We start from the raw sequence: 24636 nt of genomic DNA, 5'->3' as shown, positions 1-24636 counted from the left end.
CATATTTGTTAACGTTATTATATCCATTTGTGTTAATATGACAGCAAACGCATGCTGAGAAGTTCGGGGGGCGTGGTTGATTTTACATAAAGCGTTTGGTTGGAAGCTCCACTCCGCTCATTTTCGCGGCTCCTCCTCTGGCTCCATCAGACAGTCCTTCTGCGCATGTCAAGGCTCCAATTTCAGCAGTCTTTTGCGACAGTTTGTGCCCGTCAAGCAGGCGTTTTGCCCTCAAGGCGTTCAATGGGAAAAGGGGCTGTCGCATCGTCCATATTTTTTAGAGTCACTGTTTCAAACCTTTTTGATATTTCAAATCTGCTAGTTTTTACAAACTCAACATTCAGTTTTGTTTCTACCCAAACACATTTTGGAGTAATATCTGAGAAAGAAAATTTTACTTAAAAACTACTTTTTTAAAGAACTCCACTGAAAACATCTGAAGTCCAGAAAAAAATGTTTTTTTAGCCTCACTTCTTATCTAACCTGTCTGGCAGCTCAATTATTCTCCATTTGGAATGGAATGCTTTTACTTCTTTTGGCATGTTTTTGTCTATTAGGGGGCAAATTCCTCTTGATGTTAAGCTATAAAGAATCAGTTTGGTTCCAAACTGTTGAGTCTGGTTAGCTTTGTCAGTTGGACATCCAATTCTGCATTCAAACTTGCCTTTTTTCTTACTTTATAGTAGTCAAAAATAGCAAGCTAATAGTAGGTGAACAGGCCCATGTCAGAATTCACAGTAGTCATAAAAGCTCATCTACATTTACCAAGCCAAAACTAATTCTGCTAATCACACGGTGGAAGTAGGACACCATTCATTCAATCCTGAATATACTTCAACAGTGTAAATGTTCATTCTTCGTCAAAAATAGTACCTACTCAGTTGGAAATTTTAAATGCACAACTAAATTTGAGAGTAAAGTGAGCTCACGGCGTGTTTTTATTATGCGTCCATTATTTGTGGGCCTCCATTTTTGTGAGTTTGATGAGAGGAATGTTCTTTTTCATGGCTTGGAGTGCAAGCTGGAATGTGGCCTCTGTTCATGGAGACGGCTTGCCAACAGTGAAGCAGGTGGCAGAATTGTTGTGCTGTTGTGAATAAGGCTCCTTTCTGCTCTGAAAGAAAGATGCCATTCATGCCAAAGAAGGGATCCAGATAAGAGCAGTTAGCACAGACTCACACTTGTGAAACATGTCAAAAGGACATAAATGTGTCTTTTCAGATAAGATACAAACCAGTCGACACGTTGTTTTTGTAAAGATATATATTAAGGTTTTATTCAAATTACTGAAATGTTAATGACATACAAAACAATTCCCCATTCTTGAAGTTCACAGCAACATCCAAATATGGGTCAACCAGTTTGAACTGCGTATCTACATTTCACGTCGCTAATGCTCATACTTTTATTGTATAACTTAAAATGTAATGCAAATCTTTGGCATGTTCACATTACTAAATACCAAAAAAGTAAAACAATATACAAAATATATTAAATTCTCTCGTTTCAAAACAGCCCTTTCTGTAAACAGTCCAAGTAGTGAACAAAACAAACATGACTTCAGTACAAAGCCTTGACCAGCAAGTGCTATGCATCGAAGGCAATAGGAAAATCAAAGTAGCATTTCATGATACTGAAGAAAGGTTAAATTAACATGGTTTGATACTTATTACGCACACAGATAAGACTGACTCGTTATATGGTAACCATTTATACCATTATCCCACTATAAACCCACGCATTTGTAGTCTTGGTTTCGAACAAATGTTTTAGACAGGCAGAAATGTCTCTGCCTCCAAAATGAAGGCTAGTTGCAGTTGCTACAGTGGAGATCCTTTAAGTCATAAAATGCTAACAGTAGAACCAGCTACTGCGGCACTATGGAAATAAACAGATCCAAAAAGAGGATGGTAGTCTGAATGCCAACCGTTTTGAACAAGGCCAAGGGTCAGACTGCAGATAGCCTTTTTCCTTAGAGCAGGGGCATTCCACAATGGAGGAATGTGGGAAGATTAGCTCCGGCTTGTCTGCAAGGGAGTGGCAAGTGTGATGGTTGCAGTTCTGGGTGCAAAATAATAATAATGTGGCATGTGAAACATCAGCCCCTGTCTCTCCTAAGGGTAATACTTCCCCTAAAAGAGTCGCTAAAAGAGTACGTACCCTTCCACCGTCCCTGAAAGGAGGCTTTCCATACCACTATTTAAATCAGGGGGTGAAAAGCACCCACAGTCAGTCCGTTATAGCAAGAACACCAACTGTAATGATAATTCGGTCAATGGGAGTGCTGGTGAAGGTATTTACCAAACTATTCTGGTAGATTTTTTAATCCCAGGCCTCCCGGTTGAAACTGTATTTGGCCTCCTACAATCCAAACTATTCTATTCTTGATATTTAAGGATGAAGCAGTTGCAATGGCATACCTACTATACATGGAGCGTGTAAAGTTAGAGATATATTCGTCTGTGCTTTTTATCTAGGAATGTGGGATATAGTCTTACATGGGTTGGTATACTTAACTGGTAAAAAAAGAACACTGCCCTTGGTTGTTTTTCAAAGGAACGCAAATGCACAAGTTTCACAATAGTGGGATATTTCGTCCTATTACTCCATTCTGCACACTTTACAAACTAAATGTCACACAATCAGCAGCAAAACTCATAAATACAATATAACATAAACATATACAATGTGTTTATAAGCACTTAAGTTTTGTGGTAGCTTTAGAGTAGAGTACTGTCCAAGTACCTCACATTCAGACCATACATCCACAGTCTAGGTTCAGTCACCAGCTGTCAAGGGGAGCTCAGCTCTCCTTCACCAAAGATCCACCATTCATTCTTCTCACATCCTGATGCACAAACTCAAAATCAGCTTCAATGGCGAGTTCCCTATTGAACCAAGCACAGCTTCTCTTGATTAGGTTGGTCCTCAGATGGAGACCCAAGAAGAATCTTCTGTGCCTGAGAGCAGCAGGCAGCAACATGCTGGACATTGTTAATCTCAGATGAGGATCTCCACCATGTCATTTTCGACGGCACTGCTGATCTGGGTTGTCTTGAGAGAGGTTGATTCTGTAATATAATGTAAGACTGTCAGCTTTCTTTGTTCATGCCTGAACAGCAAACAAGGTGGGAAGCTATACAAAACATAAACTATGTTTTGTTTGAGTCCTCTCCCCAACCGCTATTTTGACATAGTGTTTCAAGTTACACTTTAACTACTCTGGTTCAAAAGGGCAAGTATGCACCATCATTATAAAAGTTCTAACCATCAAGGGTTGTCTTTGTCACATGATATGCATAATAGATTTGCCAAGTTATGGGTCTACCAAATAATGTGGGATGAGTGAAAATGGCATGAGCTTACACACCAGAGCTAGAAGCAGTGGAAGGTTCTGGAGCAGATACAGCAACATCAGCAGGTTCTGCTTTACAGCTGGGCTCTTCTGAATCACACTGTGTGCTGCTGTCTCGACACTGGATTTTGGCAAGCAGATGGGGCAATGGGGGCAAAGATGCGACTGCTGTCTGGTCATCTGATAGGCTCTTCCCTGAAATTGCAGATAGAAAAGGAAGCAGTTTAATTACATGTTCCAATATAGGCATGCCGCCATGCAAACATTTGCCATCCAGAAAACTCCCTTTACTATTATTGTGAATCTATTCTTGAGGACAGGAATACCAAAATGCATTCCATTTCACAAGAAGTAGACTATTTCAAGAACACCAGCTAGTCACAGCACTCATTTTATTTTGGTTGGCACATTCCTCCTTGGCGACATTACATAGCCACTAAGAAAAGAAGCTTCCAGTTGTCCAGCTGAAAGTGTATGTCACAGAAGTGCAGCGTTGGCTCACAGTTTTCAGTCTTGCTCTTTAAATACAATCCTAATTAAACACACCTGAACCAGTTAATTCTGGTCCAGATAGGCTGAAGCCAAGCTGTGCAGGACTTCCAGTGGCAGGTCTGTACATCACCTGGCCCGTAACTACTTTGCTCACCTTTGGCTCGGGTGGTGCTAGCTGTGGCAACGGTGTTGATGGAGGGAACAGATCGAGCAGGTCGTAAGCCTTGTAACTCAGGTCGGCCTTGCTCTCGTCTTGACCGCTGCTGCATGACCTTTATAATGGCATCCTTCTCCAAGAGTTGAGCATAAAGTGCCCGAATCCTGTTAAAACATGGACTACTTTGAGATACAAAACATCAAAACTATAGGAAACTAATTTTTCTAGCAAATACAGACTTTCTAGAATAGGATAGAGAATGTAAATGGTGGACATACCGGTTTTCCATCTCCTGATGCCTGTGGTTGGGGGACGGCAAATCCTCATTGAAGCTGCTGTTGGGTGAATTGCGGGGTGAATGGTTGATGATTGTGGTATCCCTGGAAAGAGAATTATGGTTGATGCAAGAGTTGAGCAATAAATTAAAAAGAGTACTATTTTTTGACTATGGCATCTCTTCCACTTGTGCTTTTACTCACCTCTGAGCTGCGGCAGTAGCAGCAGCATCCATGGCAAACTGACGCATTGTGCTCTCCTCAAGATACTTCTGCTCCCAGCGGGTGATGTCAGCCTCCAGGGCCAAAACCTGCTCCTCTCTCTCCCTCAGTTGCTGCTGTAGTGATGATACATTAAGGTCCAAGTATGACCCTGGGCTTGCATGCTGGGTTTTGGCCTGCCACTGAAAGAGAAATAGTGGTTTACTTTTCAATCCCAAATTGTTGATTCTTATTGAACAGAAGTTGTCTGTTTTTTCTTTTACCTGCTGTGCTCTCAAACTCTTCAGCTCCTGCTCCAGTCTGGTCCTAAGTCGTAACTCCAGAGCTTCCCTCTTCTCACATGCTGCCTGCAATTGCGCCAATGCACTCTGCATCCTTTCCACCTTCTCCACATAAGCTCTCTTCCTACGTAACTCTTCTTCCAGCTGCCTATTTCGTGTCTGAGCTGTGATAAGTGCTTGCTCCAAGGCTTCACGACGCCTCTTCCATTCTTCTCCTGAAGCCCTTAGATGCTGTGTCTCTTTTTCCAGACGTTCCCGCTCTCGAAGATGGTCCTCATCTATGGAAAAAAAAAAAGAGACACACAAAATGAGAACCATGTACCATGACAACTTACTACAGTAAAGGTACAAGAACATTCAATGCTATTCAGTCATTATGCTTCTCACACAGGCCACAAAATGAATGACCATGCAGTAGGACTGGGGTGTGCCCATAGCATTCTCTGGGCTGTTCTCTCATTCTAACCAATTCTCAAGGGATAAGCTTCCCACAAGAGTCTGGAACAAAAGAGGCATGCTTGATTTACACACGTCTGTCTGGGTTTGCAGGGGAGTGGCCAAGTTTCCCTGTGTCCTTTGACCTACACTGCAGACTGCTTTAGAATTCCCAGATTACAAAAGCGATTCACTGAATTCCCATTTGGGATGCCAAATTCCTCAAACCCTTTAAGATGACTTGGCACACTGAAAAGGACATACTAAAATCCAACTCATAATTAGACAGGAATCAGTTTTCCATTCTCCTTCTGCTCTGATTATACAACCCAAAACAAATGCCACTGGATGGAATGCAGGCTTCCACTTATCCACTTACACACACAGGCAAGTCTTTGTACCAACTGGATCTCTGGAATGCCTCTGAGCCATGCAGTAAACAAGTAAAGCAAATAGCTGCAAAAGGTCATTAAGCGTAACGTTAACCTACACGTTGTTCTAAGCCTTCAGAGATGCTGAATCATGTCTTTGACGTATCTATGTGTTAGCTCAAAAGGAAATTTTAAACACCTTACAATATCACTGTTTTTTATTCACAAAGCAAAGATATGCCTTGACTCAGACTTTTCTGTTTTTTTGTTTTTAACCCCAGACTGGGGGTAGATTAAAATCATACTTCTTTCCTTGGGGGAACAACAGTCATTTTATTAGAATCCAACCAAATACTGAACAACAACAATCCCTATTAGGATTAGCAAAACAAATCCAGTTTACTCTAACACAGATTGGAATTCTTTAGCATTAATTTGCCCAAAAATGGAGAGACAGCGCACAGGGCACCAGAAAAGGGTCTCTATGGCCTCAGTGGCTGAAATAGTGGGGGAGCTGTTAGGAAGCATTCCAGGAGGACGGAATATCCCAAAATACCTGTAAATATTCCAGGAATCCAGGTCATATTTATTTACAGTGTTAATAATGGTTGCGGGTCAAATTCCAAAAGCAACTATATCAGATGAAGAATATAGAATGTGCTTAACCAGGTACTGGACCCTACATTACATAGACTTTTTAAATACATTTATTTATTTATGTTGCCTAAATACAACAAAGCACTCTGTCAAGAAACATTTCAATGATGAACACATTATTAATTATTAATGGAATGCATCGTTAAGCCAACAATATAAATATGAAAGAATGCAGTGGGAACAGCTGGGATTGTTTCATGGTTGACCGCACATTGGGAGAAGGATAATTTATAGAGAAGCAAAGGGGAATTCTTACTTTGCTCAACCAGTTTGGCGAAGGCATGCCGACTCTTGTCTTCAACTTCAATGGCTGCTCTCTGTTTGTTGGCTGTTTCCAGGCGGTCTAATGAGGGAGTCAACAATTAGTATTTATTGCCTCATACCAAAACATGCAACTCATTTATAAGACAATTACTCAGCTATGCGAACCATCTTACCCCTGAGATCTCTGTTAAAGTCATGAAGTCGCTTGATCTCACTCTCTAGCTTGTTCCTCATGGTTTTCTCAAGGGCTTCTCTCTTTGCAGATCCCTTCATAAGAGTCTCATAGGCCTCCGATATCCTCTGAATCTCCTGTTCAAGCTGAAAGAGAGAAGAAAGGCATGTTAACATCCAATTTATACCCATCAGTTCCTGGTCTCTTTTAACAGGAGATTCACAGGAGGTTGGAAATACTCCTAAGAATATAATTTAGTGTCAAGCAGAAGAACTAACAGGATACAGATTTTCAACAACATGAGGGCAAGTATAAGACACTTTTTCTTTTTCGGCTGGCACAGTAGTGTTTCATAAACCCAAACGTAATAAAACAAGGAGCCGCAAGAGCAAGAATGGAAAAAAATACAAACAAAAATTTGAGATAAAAAGGGAAGGAGGGAAGAATGTGCTTGGCTGGGGCTCTCTGTGGTGCTTGCCCACTAGTGAATCACTCTCACAGAGCTCCTCAGGGACTGGGAATTGAATCAACATTCCAAAAAGAACACTTATGAGTCCCAGGTGTCCGCACATTCATCTCCCTACAGGGCAGGATGCCAAAGGCGAATACAGGGAACAAAGGAAATGTGCAAGCTGGAGGAATACCATTCAGAGAGACTGGAACAGTCCACAATATATGCACCTGTATGACATTTATGACATGGAAAATGGGATGAGAAAGCGATCGTCCAAAAGGAACAAAATTTTCCAAATAAACAAATATGGAAGCTTACAAAACCCCACCACTGATTTATTTTTATAATTTCTTCCCTTTTCTGGATTTTATTTTTAACTTAAAAACTACATATATGCAACCTACATGTGTAGGTTCACAAGCAGGTCAAAAGGTGCCGTGTGGAGCTCTGTTCAAGAGTGAAAGTGAAAGGGGCCATTGAATCAGGGAATCCACAGCTGTGAGACCTTGTGATTGCGCTTTGCAGCCCAGTCCATCAGCTGTGGGCTAGCCAAAGCCCCTTCTTCATTCTCGGACACGAAGATGAGCCAAGACATCTGCTCCTATTGGAATCCCATTGGAATCCTAACAAAGAGGGCCACAGGAAAAACCCAGCGAGGCCCCCTTCCCCTTTAAAGTTGACTGGGATTTCAAATTTGGTAGTTTGTATGATAGTGGCTTAATGTTCATGAATCAGTGTTTTAGGATAGAATATTTTAAGAACATAGTTTTTAATCCAAGCACCATGTATGGACTGAATTCCACTGAAACTCAATCTAGCTTTTGCCACTGAACGACACACAATAGGCCCAATAAACTTTAGCAAAACAAACACCAAGATAAGCTTGTTTTTCCCCCTTGCTCTGCCATAACACTTTGGTATTTCAGTGATGACATTATCACATTACAGAAAAATGCATGGCATTTTAGGCATGGGTAAATTCAGTGTTGTTTCGCATGCTAAATAAGTTACTGGGAATTTTCACTCAGTGACCAAGAATGTGTCCTTTTCAAATTAAATTGAAGTCCTTGTGATCCTCTCCCTTGCATGCATTCCTACACGGCAAGAGAGCTAATCTTCTTAGAATGCAGAGGCTAGAAGACACCAGCGCACAATGATTTCTTGTTCTCACTCTTTGTAGGTCATGTCTGAGTTCACAATCAAAGGACACAGCTGCCTTTTTGCATCCTTGGCAAAATGTGAGGTCATACCAAAAACATCACAGTTCTAGAAGGTTGCAAGGAAGTTGCAATCACACAAAGAATCCTGTTACCTTCTGTAACCTTGCCGCCTTCTCACTGTAGCTGTCCACTTCTCTTTTCAGTCTTTCGTTCTCTTTAATAAGCTGCTCCATTTGGAAGTTGTTCGCTGGGATGCTGTATCCTCCAACATTGACATCCTGGCCAGCAGGGGTCAATGTGGGCAGGCCATTGTGACGAGGTGCTTGTGGCTGTGTTGGAAATAGCCTGAGAGAGACAAAAATAAACATTAGAACACCCATGATGTTCATATAGAGTGTACAGTATATACAATGCGACCAAAATATAATTTTACCTGTAATGCTGTGAATGGAAGGCAGGAGGGGGCTCATTATAATAGTGTCCATGTTCCTGTGAATGACTAAGCATATATCCAGGGGATCTGACCATGAAGGGGTACTCCGGGGGAGGACCCCGTTGGTCTGGCTGATGAACTGACTGCTCATTCACAACTGAATCAGAGTGGTTATTAGAGAGTTGGGGATAACTATGCGATGAGCTCATGGGAATATTGTCATGGGCACAATTTCTCTCTAGTGAGAGTTGCAAAAGACGCTCACTTAGTGAGCGTGCATGCTCTCGTTTCGCATCCCACATGCTGTCGTCCTGTTCGGCTCCTCCAACCCCTCCAGGGCTCTCCAGACTGCCGTGATGAAGCCCTATCTGTCCTCTCTGGTAGGCAAGATACTGTGAGTGTGCCTTTGCTTCCTCATAAGTAGGCAGCTCCTCTGTGTGGAGCTGATAAAGGTGACAAACAGGACTCTCTGAATGCTGGAAGTCACCCTGGTGCTCTTGGCCCTGGGGCTCTTGCCGGGCGGACAACTGGGGAGAAAGTGATTCCTCTTGTGTTAGGCTTTCCAAGGATGAACGAGGGCTTCCTGCACCTCCACCGCTGCTGCCTCCACGCAGAGCCTGCTGCTGGATGGCTAACAGAGTAGGATCGGTAGGGTTTCCATAACGAAGCTGCTCTTGAATCAGTCGGTGCAGCACCGTTCCTGATGATTCCTCTGCCGTTCTCATTTCAGTCTATGTTTAACAGACAGCAATCAGTGATACTGTGTTATGAAAGATCTTCTAGACTGTGAACCTGCATAAAAAAATAAATATTTCAAATGCAAATCCTTTCTATTGTTCAGCTATATTGAAACACTCTCTAACAACAAACCAGTGAGTGGTGCCTCACTCCACATGCTTCTAGGCTGACTGCCTTTACCCATAGCAACACCACGTTCACCCAAAATACCAATGGCACCATCCTACAACACCCACTATGAGCTGGGTTTCTGCTCAAGTTTATACTATTGATTAGCATAGGAAGCAATGGAAAATTCAGTTAGAATCCAACAACTTTCCAAAGTTGCACAAATTATTTCCTGCTACAAACTACAAATTCCTATCCAGTGTATCATATTTGTTTTACAACCACAACTGTAGTAAAACATTCGAACATACCAAAGAAGCATGAAAACAAGATTTGAAATAAACGTTTAGTTCCTCATTCTATTAGTGTACTTTAAAGAATGTACAACTAAAGTATTATAAATTCTTCCAGAACAAATGCACCAAAACAAAGTTGGCTTCTGCCTATAAACAAAGCCCTTCCATGCACACACTGCAGTTTATTTAATGAGTAAACGTTTAGCCACAATAACAAACCCATCGCTCTTATAGAAAACTAAGCAATGTGCCATATAAAGAGTTCGTTTACAACAACAAGCTGCGTTAGAAGTCTTTAAAAAACTCACCGAGTCACAGTGGCATCACGAATAAAAGTTACAATGCTTTTCCGTACTCGTCTCTATGTTTAAAGATATAATCCTTCTGGAAATGTGTTGAGTACGACTTATATTTCCATGCGTATGTTCGTGCGTGCGCGCCTGGAGAGCTTCTCCAGCAGACTGAGCTCAGAGCGGGAGGGGCTCTGCTAATAAATGACCGAGCTCCGATTGTTCACGGCCTCTGGAATGCGCGGAATGCGAAGGCTGCGAGTCCCTCGGGGATCAAAAGCAGTTCCGCTTGTCTCTCGCCCCGCCTCCTCCTCTCGCTCTCTCTCTGGAGCGCCGGAGAACCGAGCGGCCCCAAGCGGAGCGCGCCGCTGAAGGGGGGCAGTGCGCGCGACAAGCGGAACTGCATTCACTCTCAGCCCCGTGCGCATTTGTTGTCTGGAAGGCGTTTTTTTTAACAGTGAGAGGAATGCAGTAAAAGTCGCAGGGATCTGTAACTACGCTTTCTTTTGAAGTTTTAGCTCTCTCATGTGTATTTACAATGTATTTTGTATGTAAACAATAAGTCATTTATCTTTTTAGATTAGTTTTATTAATGTTTACCTTTGACAGCGATGATTTTCTTTTTACAGGCACTCAACTGCTATATTTATATATGATGAATTATTATTTTTACATAAAGATTATTTCCAAAATAAAATAAAAATACTTGTAATCATAGTTACAGTGCTCAGCATACTTGAGTACACCACATTATAAAAATCTATATTTTTTCCATTTCTCAGTGAATATAGGCAATGTGTTTTGGTGCATCCAAACGAAAAAGATTTATTAAACAGATGTATTTATTAAAATAATATTTTAGTCACCAAACATATTTAGAAACTGAAAGATAATACAATTAAATTCAAGCAAAATATTGCAAAAAAATGCAACCTACAAAATTTCAAATACATTTTTGAATTTTTTTCTTCTCTTGATTTTCTTCTTTTTTCAAATTTGTATTTAATATTTTTCAGCTCCAGATTCGGCTTCAGTACTGACTTATCTAATGGATATGCACAAATATAATATTGTAAGGCCTCCAAAAAAAAAAAAAAGATGAATTGAAAAGATAGATTTGTGAGGGGTGTACTTATATTTGCTGAGCACTGTACATATTATATTAATATACTTTTCTGAATGTTTTCCTTGAGATGATATTCTCTTTCCCCGACTCAATTTCTATACTCTGTAATCCAATATGACAATCATAAAAATGGTATTTTAGTATTAATAATAAGCATTCATTACTTTTGTGTTCTGTAAAAGGAGGCCAGTGTGGCTTTGGAATGACATGAGGTGAGCTTTGAATTAAAATTTTTCATAAGTCAAAATGCTTTAGTGCTCAAGTCCATGTTTTTTTATATTAGGTGGAAAATCTAAATAAATACATATGGAAAATACACATTAATAAATGAAATCTGAGGTCTTTTGTTTGCTCTGGGCTGGTGAATATTTAAGCTGTGGCCCGTGCCAGTTAATTGCTGAGTGTGTGTGTGTGTGTGTGTGTGTGTGTGTGTGTGGATGGTGGGGAGGGGGTGTCTGTGTATGTGTGTTTGAGGCATGCTGCCAACCAGCTGTCCATGGAGAGCAATCCTCTTCCAGCCCTTAATCATGCCTCAGAAAGAGAGACGTATTGTTCTCTCTGAAACAGACATTACAGGGGAGAGGTCTACCATCTGCTCTATACCCTACACCTCCCTTGCACACACGATTCACAAACACACACGCCTGACGCCCGTCACACACAACGCACGTACCATACTTCACATATCACACATTTATTATGCTTAGCTCCCGTTTTGCTGTACAAACAGATACAGACAGTGACACTGTAGGGTAATGATGTAGATCACAAATCTGTTGATTGTGTATGTTTGTTTGCAACTGGCAATTTACACACTTAAAAATAAAGTTTCCAAAAGAGGGGTCTTTGGTCAGGTCATAAAACAGCTATTTTTGGTTTCCTTAATTTTAAGAATAATTCTAAAAAAAAAAGTTCATATAGAAAAATCTAAAGAACCATATGTGATTGAAATTTGGACATTAAATGTTCTTCATGGAACTATCTGTACCATAAAGAACATGTATTAATAGCTTTATTAGCTTCCCTGAATTATTCGCCCCCCGTTTATTTTTTCCCCCGATTTCTGATTAACGTAGAAAATATTTTTTAACACATTTCTAAACATAATCGTTTTAATAACTAATTTCTAATAACTGATTTATTTGATCGTTGCCATGATGCCAGTAAATAATATTTTACTAGATATTTTTCAAGACACTTCTATACAGCTTAAAGTGACATTTAAAGGCTTAACTAGGTTAATTAGGTTAACTAGACAGGTTAGGGTAATTAGGCAAGTTATTGTATAACAATGGTTTGTTCTGTAGACTTTTGAAAAAATATATATAGCTTAAAGGAGCAAATAATTTTGACCTTAAATGGCATTTAAAAAAAAAAAATTTTTTTTTTAAATTATTCTAGCCAAAATAAATCAAATAAGACTTTCTCCAGAAGAAAAAAATATTATCAGACATACTGTGAAAATGTCCTTGCTCTTTTAAACACCATTTGGGAAATATTTAAAAAAGAAAAAAAAAAGATCAAAGGAGGGCTCATAATTCTGACTTCAATGATGCATGACATACTGTTTTGTATTTATTAATGCAATGCCAGCTTGTTATTGTGACTGGTATCACTTTATTTTGATGGTCCCTTTAACGTATTTTGTTAAATTAAAGCTACATTGCATCTACATGCCAACTAATTCTCATTAGATTATAAGTGTTAGCTACTTGCAAAGTGTTTTATAGTCAGTTAAATGTCTGTTGAAGAAGCAGTATTACCAGATTTTAAGATATTGTATTATATAGATATTAAATACTCAAATGAGAATTAATTGGCTTGTAGTTGCAAAATGTGTAATAGGGACTATCAAAATTAAGTGTTACCATGACTTTTATTCAATTTTATTGGAACTTTTCCTGAATTATGAACACTGTGGAACAAGTTTATTAGCATAAAAAATATAAACATAAAACTAAAATAACTTTTGCTACTTAAAATAAACTATAACTGATAAAATTGGTTAAAAAATCAGGTTTTTGGAAATGTCTCTTGTTGAATTCATGTAGTTAAAAAAAGCTTAATAATAACTATAAAAAAATAAAGAAATTGCATATTTTGTATTAATATTTGTTCAGTTAGCGACAAGCAATTCACTCTAAAGAAACACATAATGATGAGAAGTGCAAGTAATATAAATTTTCAGCGATGGCTAGACGAAATAAAAGCCAGATTGGAGAAGCATTGTCCATTTATAAACACATTTAACAGAAAGAAATACCCCCTCAAAAGTTTTTTTTTTTTTTTCTATTTCGCTGTGTAAAACAGATGCTGGATAAGTTGGCAGTCCATTCTGCTGTGGTGACTACTAAAAAAAAGGGACTAAGCCGAAGGAAAATGAATAAATTATTATTATTATTTACAAATAATTAAATCACTACAACTGATTCGGGGAGATTTCATTCACATTTAGATAGAGTTTAAAGGTTATTAGAGTTCCCAAGGAGATAGTGTTTTTATTACAAATATTTTCACTGTACATTTTTTATTGTCTATTAATAAAATGAATGATCCCACTGACAAAAAGGCCATTTTTATTTAATTTAAATAATCATTAAACTCAGTATGTATAGACTTACTATTAATCTGCTAATCATGTAAACAGTTTTAACCCTAATCAATAAAAAAATATGAACATGTAATTCCTTGGATATAAATATTAAAACCTCCTGTGTGTTTAATCATATTTTCATTAGGACTATTTAGTAAATGGCATATTAGTAAAAACTGTATACATGTTTAAAAAAAAGTCTTATCTATATAATTGGAAATTCTATATGCCTTTTAAATACATCCTCTAACCAGAGATGCCTAAACTAGGGCCCACAGGCCAAAGTTTGGCCCATGGTAACCTATGCTTTGGCCCACCATCCTTCTGCCTTCGACGTGATTTGCTCTCCAAAGTCTCCGCATTGTTGAGTGACAGTACACACATTTAAACAAAATCAATAAAAAAATGACAGAAAGTAATTTACACCATTTAATTGAAACATTTAATTTCAGATAGCTTTTGACAATAACACAAACAAAGGGTTACATTAAATTTGATTTGACAATCTCAAAACATCCCCATCATTCTTCCTCTCTATAGGGATAGTGGGCCAAATCAAAGGTTAAATAGTGTAAATTATTTTCTGTTATTTTTTTATAGATTTAGATTCAATGTATTTACTGTTACTCAACAATGCAGAGACTTTGGTGAGCAAATTTGACTGGTTATGTTTTTATGGCAATAAGTTATAATTAAAAAAATATATACTGCATTAGTTAATACAATTGTAATTAATGTTTTTTTATTTTTTATTTTATTTTGAAATATCAGGAAATGAATTAGGAAATTTACGATGGCAACTTTAATGTAGTATATTAACCTTCAACCCACAATGATATTTGGAAATATGAAAAAATGTGGGCACTCCTGCCTGCTCTAAACACACATTTTAAAAGCTTGTTCAATGAATACAGCAGCACCTGCTCTGAAAAGGACACATTGGAAAGTTAAAAAGTCCCTGCATTTTAGTGAACGGCAGCTGTGAACAGAAATCAAGCCTGCACTTGTTGACGAGACAGTTGGACTCCATTCATATCATACGCACAGATCTGCTCCTTTTTTTATGTCAATATGCAAACACACAAACACTTTTTTATTTAGAAAGCTACAAATAGTTCATTTGCATGGCAGTTACAGAACCGGCAGGTTAGTTTGCCTACTCATTCATTGCGTATTTGCGTATTTGTAGGAGCTGCAATAAAAGGAAAATATCTTGCTATTTTTAGGTGACTTATATAACAAAGATTTTTTTTTTAAATTGCTTGATAGATAAAACCCTTAAGTGTAAGACAAACACTTTAGTTTAAGTTAAACCATTTACTACTGGCTTATTACCTGCCTATCATTAAGATATTAAAGGACGTCCAATGTTCTTTAGCACCTAGACTGCAGCTCTGCACAAGAAGTTTGGCCAGAGGAGAAATGATCACGTCCAAATGAGCCTGGTCTCTCAAGGTTTTTTCCTTCACTTTTGTGAATTGGTGAAGTTTTGTTCCTCACCACTGCCGCCACCGGCTTGCTTGGTTTGGGACTTGTGGAGCTGCGCATCAATGAATTGGGTCCACAGTGTTTGGACTTTCAGCAGTGATAATTAAACCACACTGAACTGAGCTAAACTGAACTCTGAAAACTGACACAGTTTCAATGTACTAGAACTTCTATGTTAAGCTGCTTTGACAAAATCTACACTGTTAAAGCGCTATAGAAATAAACATGGATTTAATTGAATATTAACTGTTTTTAGCACTTATAAAGTATGAACTTATTTTACATCTCTAACTCTACATAGATACTTAACTACTACCTTGCTAACTATTAATAATCAGCTATTTAGTTGTTTGTTAATCTAAAAGTTTGAGTGAATGGTTTGTTCATTCAATCATTTTCTTTTCGGCTTAGTTCCTTTATTAATCTGGGGTCGCCACAGCGGAATGAACTGCCAACTTATCCAGCCGATTTTTTTTTTTTTATGCAGTGGATGCCCTTCCAGCTGCAACCCATCTCTGGGAAACATCCACACACACACACACACACACACACTCATACACGCTCATACCCTAAGGACAATTTAGCTAATTCACCTGTACCGCATGTCTTTGGACTTTGGGGAAACCGGAGCACCCGAAGGAAACCCACACGAACGCAGGGAGAACATGCAAACTCCACACAGAAACGCCAACTGACCCAGCCGAGGCTCAAACCAGCGACCTTCTTAATGTGAGGTGAATGGTTTGTTAATTAACATTAAAATAAAGTGTGAGAGAATGTAGCCTGAAAGTTTTAATTAGTTTGAGATAAGTTAAAGTTTAAAGATGCAATAGGTGATCGTCTTGAGAAAAAAAAAATGTTAAACTGGTTGAAAGTCTTTTCACATCTTGATAGCAGTCCTTAAATCGAGTGGTTCAAATGTGTTCAGAACAATCTGAAGGCGCAAATGTTCAGTTTCATCTCAAGTGTGAAATTCGTTTTTAAGCATCAGCAATGTGTTGCTTGATAAAGGTGAACGTGTGTAGTATTTTTATCGGGACGAGCAGGACTGATGGTTGGAGTGGGGGAAGAGGCTCTTTGTCTTCACTGAGAGGGAGGAAATGGCCACATTCCACACATTAGCATGTGCATTGGGGCCAGTGTGGCGGACATTATGGCTGGGAAAAGAGGGTGAGGAGGGGTTTTCTACTTAATTAGCCTTTTCTTTAAAAACAACACATCGACATGCATGAGCTACTACATGTACACAAGACAAAAGTAGCGGTGTCTGTGTGTTTATATACGAGTGTGTGTTTTTTTAGACTTTGAACAAGTAGTAGTAAGGTTATGTAACTGTCCTGGGTTCTTATTTTTTAAACATTAAACAAGCTGACCTAAAATATGTTTTAACGTATTTGCTGACAATGACTGCCAGACAGACAGAGCTAAATGCATTCACCAAACGTGTAAAACCCAAAGAATATTGAACAGATTGCATTAGAATTGGAAATGTAACTACAACACAAAATAATAACAATAAAATAATAAGACACAGACATGGATTTTTTAGATTGTGTTTGATTAACAAAAAAAGAAAAAAAAGTATTTTTTATCACCATAAGACCCTTTTTTGTCTAATGTCTCCTTCACCACCATTAGGATTAATTTTCACTCTTTAATTATAAATAACCGTCACTAAAAACAAATGTTCGCATTTCAAATATTGATTTCAGACAATCAGTGCTGTTTGCTCTGTTAACCATAACAAGAATCAATGAATCCTAGAGTTAGAAAACTGGCTTTAAACACAAATAAAGCAGCATTGAGTTTTCAACATTGAAGTCGAGAATTGTTTCTAGAGCATACCTGCATGTTAGAATGATTTCTAAATAATATACTGAAGACTGGAGAAACGATGTTTAAAATTCTACTTTGTATCGGAGGAATAATACAATATTAAATTATATTGAAGTAGAAAAACACATTACGTTAAATATCCACGTAACACAACGGAAATGTTTCAAGCTGACCCAAAAACATAACGGACCTTGCCGTGACTGTTGCTCAGTAAAGTGATTGATGGTTTTGGAAAGGTGAGTTGTTTTTCATTTAATTTAATATCCTGATTTAACAACTTAATAACACATCCATATCTCAGCAGGGTTCGTCATGGTTTTGGGTCCCCTTGAGACATTTCTGTTGTGTTACGTGGATATATGCAAATGTCGCGATTAATTGCAGTGCGTTTCTTAAGTTGACCATTCTTTGAACAGATTATGGGCCTAATGTTAATGTGATCATGCATGTGATCATCCTTTTATTATCGCACATGGCATTTGTTTTACGCAGCGGATGCCCTTCCAGCCGCATCCCAACATTGGGAAACACCATCACACTCTTGCATTCAAACACATGCACTATGGCCAATTTAGCTTATTCAATTCATCTATAGTGCATGTCATTGATTGTGGGGGAAACCGAAGCACCTGGAGGAAACCCATATGAACACGGGGAGAACATACCAACTGAAATGCCAACTGATCCAGCTGGGGCTGGAACCAGCAACCTTCTTGCTGTAAGGCGATTGTGCTACCTACTGTGTCACTGTGACGCCATCTGGTTTCTGGCTTACAGTTATTTTTAATATGGTTTAATTATTATCCTATACTCTAACATTGCTTTAATAGGAGACTAACTTTCCATTTATGTAAAGTTATCAGGGACCTTTAGCCTGGATGGTACTGTGCATAGTTTTAGAAGACCATCTTTTTTTTAAATGTCATTTTAAAGAAAAATTTTGTTGAATGAAAAGTCTGTGTATACAGCTATTTTGCTTGTTTTGACACAATATTTAAAATGTCTGGCAAGGAAATAATTAGACATGTTTAGTATGGCCAGAGGAAAAAAAGGTAAATCTTTAGTGTTGAGCCTTAAGAAAAGTCAGGTGAAATAAAACTAATTGCAATGTGACGCTATGAAACCACGATCCATTTTATCATGCTCATTGAGCAAGGTCACAACACACAAAACAGTTAAATGAACCAGGAGGCATGTGGACATAACACAAAATTGAAATCAAGTCATTTTAAACATATAAAATACATTTTCCCAACAACAAAAATGTAGCTAGTGAAAATGGCGAGTGGTTATGTTGGAAAACTACTAGCCATAGAAACTGTATATACATAGATTTATTTTTCAACATATTTCTGAACATAAGTTTTAATAACTCATTTCTAATAACTTTTTTATTTTATCTTTGCAATGATGACAGTAAATAATATTTTACTAGATATTTTTTAAGGCACTTCTATACAGCTTAAAGTGATATTTAAAGGCTTAAATAGGTTAATTATAGGCAGGTTAGGGTAATTAGGCAATTGTATAACTATTGTATAACTATTGCATATATTTAATTAAGTTATTGTATAACGATGGTCTGTTCTGTAGACTATCAAAAAAATATATAGCTTAAAAGGTCTAATAATTTTGACCTTAAAATTGTTTTTTTTTTTTTTAAATTAAAAGCTGCTTTTATTTTAGCCGAAATAAAAGAAATAAGACTTTCTCCAGAAGAAAAAATATTATCTGACATGCTGTGAAAATTTCCTTGCTCTATTAAGCATCATTTGGGAAATATTTAAAAAAGAAAAAACATCCAAAGGGGACTAATTATATATATGTTTATAGTAATGTTATAGTAAGCACCATTTTAATTTAAACATCTTTCTTTCTTTGACTCATATTGCAAGATTTTAATCCTGAAACTAGGATTTTGGACATATCCCAACAAATGGCAAGATAAGCAAATTGCTTATTTGTTATTATCCTAACAAAACGGCAAGACAAGCAAATTGCTGCTAACAATATCTCCAACCCTGCACCCATAAATGATGTGTGTCTTTGTGGTGTCAGAGTGCAGCTTTTGGCCTAGGGATCTCTATCTTCTCATCCTCTCAGCCATATTTCAACCAGCCCTTCTGGTCTTTCATTTGCCTAACCAAATCCACGCTACAGCCCGAGGGCCAGTGGTCCACTAATGACCCGTCGACCCCTTTCTAAAAAGCTTTCCTCACGTGAAGGACAGATGCTCACATTTGAAAATTACTGCTGAAAATGTGTCCATGACCAATGCGATATTATCTCCGACAGGTAAGGTCAGACACACAGAGGCTCTTGTCTCAGCTAAATCTTCCCCACGTCCCCTGGAGTGACAGAGAATGAGTTTACATGACCCTTCTTAACCTGATTATGCTTAATAAGCTGAAACTCAGTACGTTTACATGAACAACATTATGGGATTAGCATGATTAAAATGATGCCTCAATTAAGAATCTACCATGTAATCAGAGATTTTTGATTAACTTGATCCGGTTGAAGTTATACTCAAAGTAAATATAAATGGAATTAAGATTTACATGTAGACATAATATTCAATCAATTATGAATATTGAACATGCACTATATTGATATTTTGGGTACTTAAAAATATAGTGAATAGTTATTTATTATTTAACTTCTATGGCGCTTTTTAGGCAGGGATTCTCAAACTAGGGCCCGGGGGCCCCGCTGTCCCATCTGCGAGGAGAGGGAGAGATGAGATTTTAAATAAAAATTTACTGCAACCTTTTTTGTTTGTTTGTTTGTTTTTTTGTTTTATTGTTAAAAGCTATCTGAAATTAAATGTTTCAATGAAATGGTTTAAATTAATCAGATTTTGTTTACAATCCAGAGATTTTGGTGAGCAAATCAAGTTAAAGGCAGATTCTGCTTGTATTCACCATTGAACTCCTCTCTGTTATAAATGTAATTGCTTATATTTTTATTACAATAAACTATCATTTAAAAAGTGATACTGCATTAGTTAATACGTAATGTTTTCTAATTATTTTGAAATAAATTAGGAAATTATGACAACTTTGATGTAATATAGTTTAGTATATTTACCTTTGGCCCATGGCTCTCAATAATATTTGGTTTTGGCTCTTCATATGAAAAATTTTGGGCACCCCTGTTTTTAAGAGTAGTTAGATTATATTTGCAGTGGTATTTATAAGGCATAAGTCAACTGCCCAACGCTTGGAGAATGATTTATTTAGCTTAATACTTTTATTTGTGTGTGTGTGTGTGTGTGTGTGTGTGATTTTAACATTTTTACATGTTAATGGTCCACATGTGAAATATTCATTGGAAAATTTCAGAGACTTTCCTGTGACTTCAGTTTCAGTTGAAGTCAGAATTATTAGCCTTATTATTATTATTATTATTATTATTATTATTATTACTAATATAAAGTATTTTCCCTGTTTTCTGTTTAACAGAGAGAAGATTTTTTTAAATACATTTCTAAACATAATAGTTTTAATAACTCATCTCAAATATATATTTTTCAAGACACTTCTATACAGCTTAAAGTGACATTTAAAGGCTTAACTAGGTTAATTAGGTTAACTAGGCAGATTAGGGTAATCAGGCAAGTTATTGTAAAATGATAGTTTGTTCAACTATTGAATAAAAATTCGCTTAAAGTAGCTAATAATTTTTTCCTTAAAATAATGTTTAAAAAATTAAAAACTGCTTAGTTGAAATAAAATTTATAAGACTTTCTCCAGAAGAAAAAATATTATCAGACATGCTGTGAAAATTTCTTTGCTCTGTTAAACATCATTTGGGAAATATTATAATAAATTCAAAGGGGGGCTAATAATTCTGACTTCAACTGTACGTCCAACTAGCATCTAACCAAGAACCAATATGAAGGCATGCAAAATTAACCCTATAGTATCATTTCAGATAGCGTATGGAGGTTATTGAATGCGTCACGGATAGAAAATGTCAAACTAAGGATGAGTTTTCTTGTATGTCCTTGTTTGACACGTCTTAAAAGTCATTCAGTCTGACATTTTGAAAACGGAGATGGTGTTGTGTAAAGAACTGCATGAAAATATATTAAATGTATATTCAAGTAAAATATTTGTGGTTTCACAAAAATAAAGGCTGAAACACAAATTTTCAATGAGCCTGTTTTGAAGTTCAGACTATTACCCTCATGCAGGTTTTTTTTCTTTACTGCATTATGCGAGAAGATAAACAGACATGGCAGTGCTCAACAGATTGACGATAAACAACAGATTGAAATTAAGCAGGAATTTGTATCCGCCATCATCTGTTTGCACATATAACATATAGACAGACAAACGACGTCTCACGAAAGCATAATGATGTGTACTTAGCAGGGTATGTGTTTAAAGGGACATCAGTAATTAAAAAATATATATATTCTGAATAAGACGGTTTTATGATTAAAATGTTTACTTGAGTTGCTTTAAAAATATTTTTATGTTCTTGTTTCAAGTTACAATATATACACTACCCAACTGCAGTTTAATGAAGAGATTTTTTAAACACATTTTTTAAACATATTAGTTTTAATAACTTACATCTTTCGCCTTTGTTATGATGACTACATATTATTTTACTAGTTATTTTGCAAGATACCATTATTTAGCTTAAGGCTTAACTAAGTTAACTAGGTTAACTAGACCATTTAGTTTAATTAAGCAAGTGACTGATTTTGATCTGAAGCTAATTTGTAGCTATTAACCTAAGCGGTTTTCCATTTTCATAAATGTTTATATATTTTTAATTCCAGGCAAACTTTAAGAACTAAGCTTTTCGCACGAAGAAAAATATAATAGGAAATCCTGTTAACATCCTGTTAAACCTTTGTTAAACATCATTTGGGAAAAACCTCTGGTCTACAAGTGTAGATAGTGCTACTACGTCACCAAGCGCCATCCTGTATCAACATCGAGTTCAACTTTGTTATGGTATAAATTTGGGTGTTTCATTTAAAATTTTATAAAAAGCTTCAAGCCCAAAAATTAAAGCCATAATACTCTTTTGTTTGCTGTCGTACTGTTGATCACTGCCATGTGTGTTTATCCTGTTGCAAGCAGCAAAATCAAGGTGAATAGTGGGATTGAGGTGTCAACACTGTACATTAACAATGTAACTAAAATAGAAATAATCCGTTTGTCTTTATTCCATTTGTGTTTACTTCAAGTATGACTTTAGTCAGATTAAGGCATTTAAAAATCTGTTTACATTGTAGATTCTCAGTCAGTGTTGCTACCCGCCGGTTATTAAAACAGTCCATGCTTCCCAAATACTAATGTCCTTTCATTTACTTTTTCATTCCCCCCCCCCCCCCCCCCCCCAAAAAAAAACAAATGATATACAATGTGCCGTTTACCATGTTGGCCTGATAACCAGCTGTAGAATAAGCAGTAGCATTTCAAAGGTGCCTGCGTTGAGATCTCACTTTGCTATCCATGCAAACTCTCACAGGTTAAATCAATCACGAAAGATCATGTGACCTCCAACTCAAGCCAACCGGAAACAAGAAAATTTACAACATAAACAAACCAATACATATTCAAATTATGAAATACAAAACAATAAACAAAATACAAGCTGACTGATCAGCGTCAGCTACACAGGGTGTTGTCTAAATTATTTTAACATAGGATTGTATTGGGACATTTTTGTTCATGTGAACACTGTATGCACATATTCATGTAAACCCATTCATTCATTTTCATTTAATAGTAAGGTCATGAACGGATTTAGCATAAGTAGATTTTTACAGCTAGATGTTAGACTTTTACTCAAAATCTGAAGTTGCTCAGGTCTACTTTTATGCATAGCCAAAAATACATTGTATGAGTCAAAATAATTGATTTTCTTTTAAGCCAAAAACCATTAGAATATCAAGTAAAGATTATGTTCCATTAGGATATTTTGTCAACACTCTACTTATGGCCATTGCTAAGCACTTAAATTGCCCAACCTTTCTCAGTATTTAGGTTGTTCGAACCCTAATATTTTTACATATTTGTATCTTGGACAAGTTTTGTCTTACCCTAACAAAGTATCCACAAAGCTTCGATAAATCTGAACATATTGGCAGGATATTGGTTTGCATGTAAACTGAGACATCAGGTTATTTCAATAAGCTGATTTATCAGTTATCAGCAAATTGGCATACCTGTAAAGGTGCTCAGAGCTTGCCTTCAATGTCTAGTATTGTTGATGCTGTGTAAATCAGGGAATGGATCTTTTTGGCATTTAACGACTAATCCCTTCATAACATATTGAAAAGAATGGGTTTCTAGTCATCCAGGTGTGCAGTGAGTGTAATAGAGGGGGCTGAGACGCATTTGTGACGTCTGCTCTTTGACCAGTCGCTTAGTTCCAAATGTCTCACTGACAGTGGCCTTCAAAGGCAGCCTGCAATTTTCTTCTCTACTTCAGAGGACACAATGAAAGCTTTAGCTATGGCAGATCACAGTCCACACAAAGAACAAAGAGCTGCTCGTGTGCCTGGAGCACTGGACTACAATACAGGCCTCACATTTGCACACAAAACAAGCTACAATCATCGCCTCTGAGAAAATCTCTCTCAGTACCAGTGTTAGAGAATCCCAATATGAAATAATGTTACATAGGGTTACAATAATTTAAAGGCAAATTTTATAATGAACCAGCACCCAAAGATTAAGCTCATTCCTCAAAACCTGTCTTTAAGTTGGACAAGTATATTTTTGCACATAGCCAAACAGCTAGGAGCAATTACACAGCTAAAGTAAGTAAATACGCCAAATTACAATATGAAATACCTTTAATTTACATTAAAGGTCAGTTTACACTAATTTACATTAAATTACATTAAGGTCAGACACCCCCCCCCCCCCCCCCATTTTGAGGTTCACCGCAACGTGGTGTAGAATTTGGTTTCACTGCTCAGCAAATTGATTGACAGATGCGTATAAACATGTCTTCGTAGTAACTTGTATAATCATATCCACAAGACAGGACGTGCACAAAGCAAATGGGATTAAAGATCTGTTCAGCTTGCTGTGATCATCAGTCATCAAATGTGATCAAGAATGAGTTTTTCAAGTTTTAATTTAAAACAGTGCACGTTTGTAAAATTTCTATTTCCAAAGGCTATTTCATCACCACAGCAGCATAGTGTCAGTACAATTATAAAAGAAGACATATCGATCCTGGTTTGTGGATGTTAAATCAGGTTTATTTTGTACATTAACATAACGAATATCCATACAGCAGTGGAAATTAGTGTGTATCCTGTCACATTTGCCATGCAAAAACAGTGCAAAGCTAAACATGTATGTGTTTGCGCATGCATGGGAGCGAACTTTATAACGACATTGTTTGTGACTCATCATTTCAGAAAGGCTTGAATTAACTTGACAACAAATATA

At 37.1% G+C, this 24636-nt stretch overlaps 2 protein-coding genes and 1 long non-coding RNA gene across 4 annotated transcripts in view; 1 reads left to right on the top strand and 2 right to left on the bottom strand.

Moving 5' to 3' along the window:
- LOC141386287 (uncharacterized) overlaps positions 1-24636 on the bottom strand; it is an 816166-nt gene that overhangs the window by 476407 nt on the left and 315123 nt on the right. The gene's annotated exons all lie outside the window — the stretch shown is intronic.
- LOC141386289 (uncharacterized) overlaps positions 1-24636 on the top strand; it is a 157237-nt gene that overhangs the window by 74314 nt on the left and 58287 nt on the right. The gene's annotated exons all lie outside the window — the stretch shown is intronic.
- On the bottom strand, positions 1249-10395 carry amotl2a (angiomotin like 2a). 2 transcript variants are annotated; one of them, NM_001080177.2, is given in 11 exon segments: positions 1249-3071; positions 3371-3550; positions 4002-4168; positions 4283-4384; positions 4484-4683; positions 4765-5060; positions 6502-6588; positions 6683-6827; positions 8448-8640; positions 8729-9520; positions 10179-10395. In NM_001080177.2, coding segments are annotated over 10 exon segments (2166 nt in total). In that variant the 5' UTR covers positions 9454-9520; positions 10179-10395; the 3' UTR covers positions 1249-3000.

Source organism: Danio rerio, chromosome 6 (assembly GCF_049306965.1).
Source record: "Danio rerio strain Tuebingen ecotype United States chromosome 6, GRCz12tu, whole genome shotgun sequence".
Classification (NCBI taxonomy): domain Eukaryota; kingdom Metazoa; phylum Chordata; class Actinopteri; order Cypriniformes; family Danionidae; genus Danio; species Danio rerio.
Note: the sequence above shows the minus strand (reverse complement) of the source record. Positions and strands in the feature narration are given on the sequence as shown.

What these genes read in the sequence shown, in the direction of transcription:
- amotl2a (XM_068221729.2), bottom strand. Translation starts at nt 9,453, where the DNA reads ATGAGAACGGCAGAGGAATCATCAGGAACGGTGCTGCACCGACTGATT. An exon ending in TTCCATTCACAGCATTACAG is followed by an intron (nt 8,641 to 8,728) that starts GTAAAATTATAT and finishes TGTCTCTCTCAG; the next exon opens with GCTATTTCCAACACAGCCAC. An exon ending in GCTACTGCCGCAGCTCAGAG is followed by an intron (nt 4,385 to 4,483) that starts GTGAGTAAAAGC and finishes TTCTCTTTCCAG; the next exon opens with GGATACCACAATCATCAACC.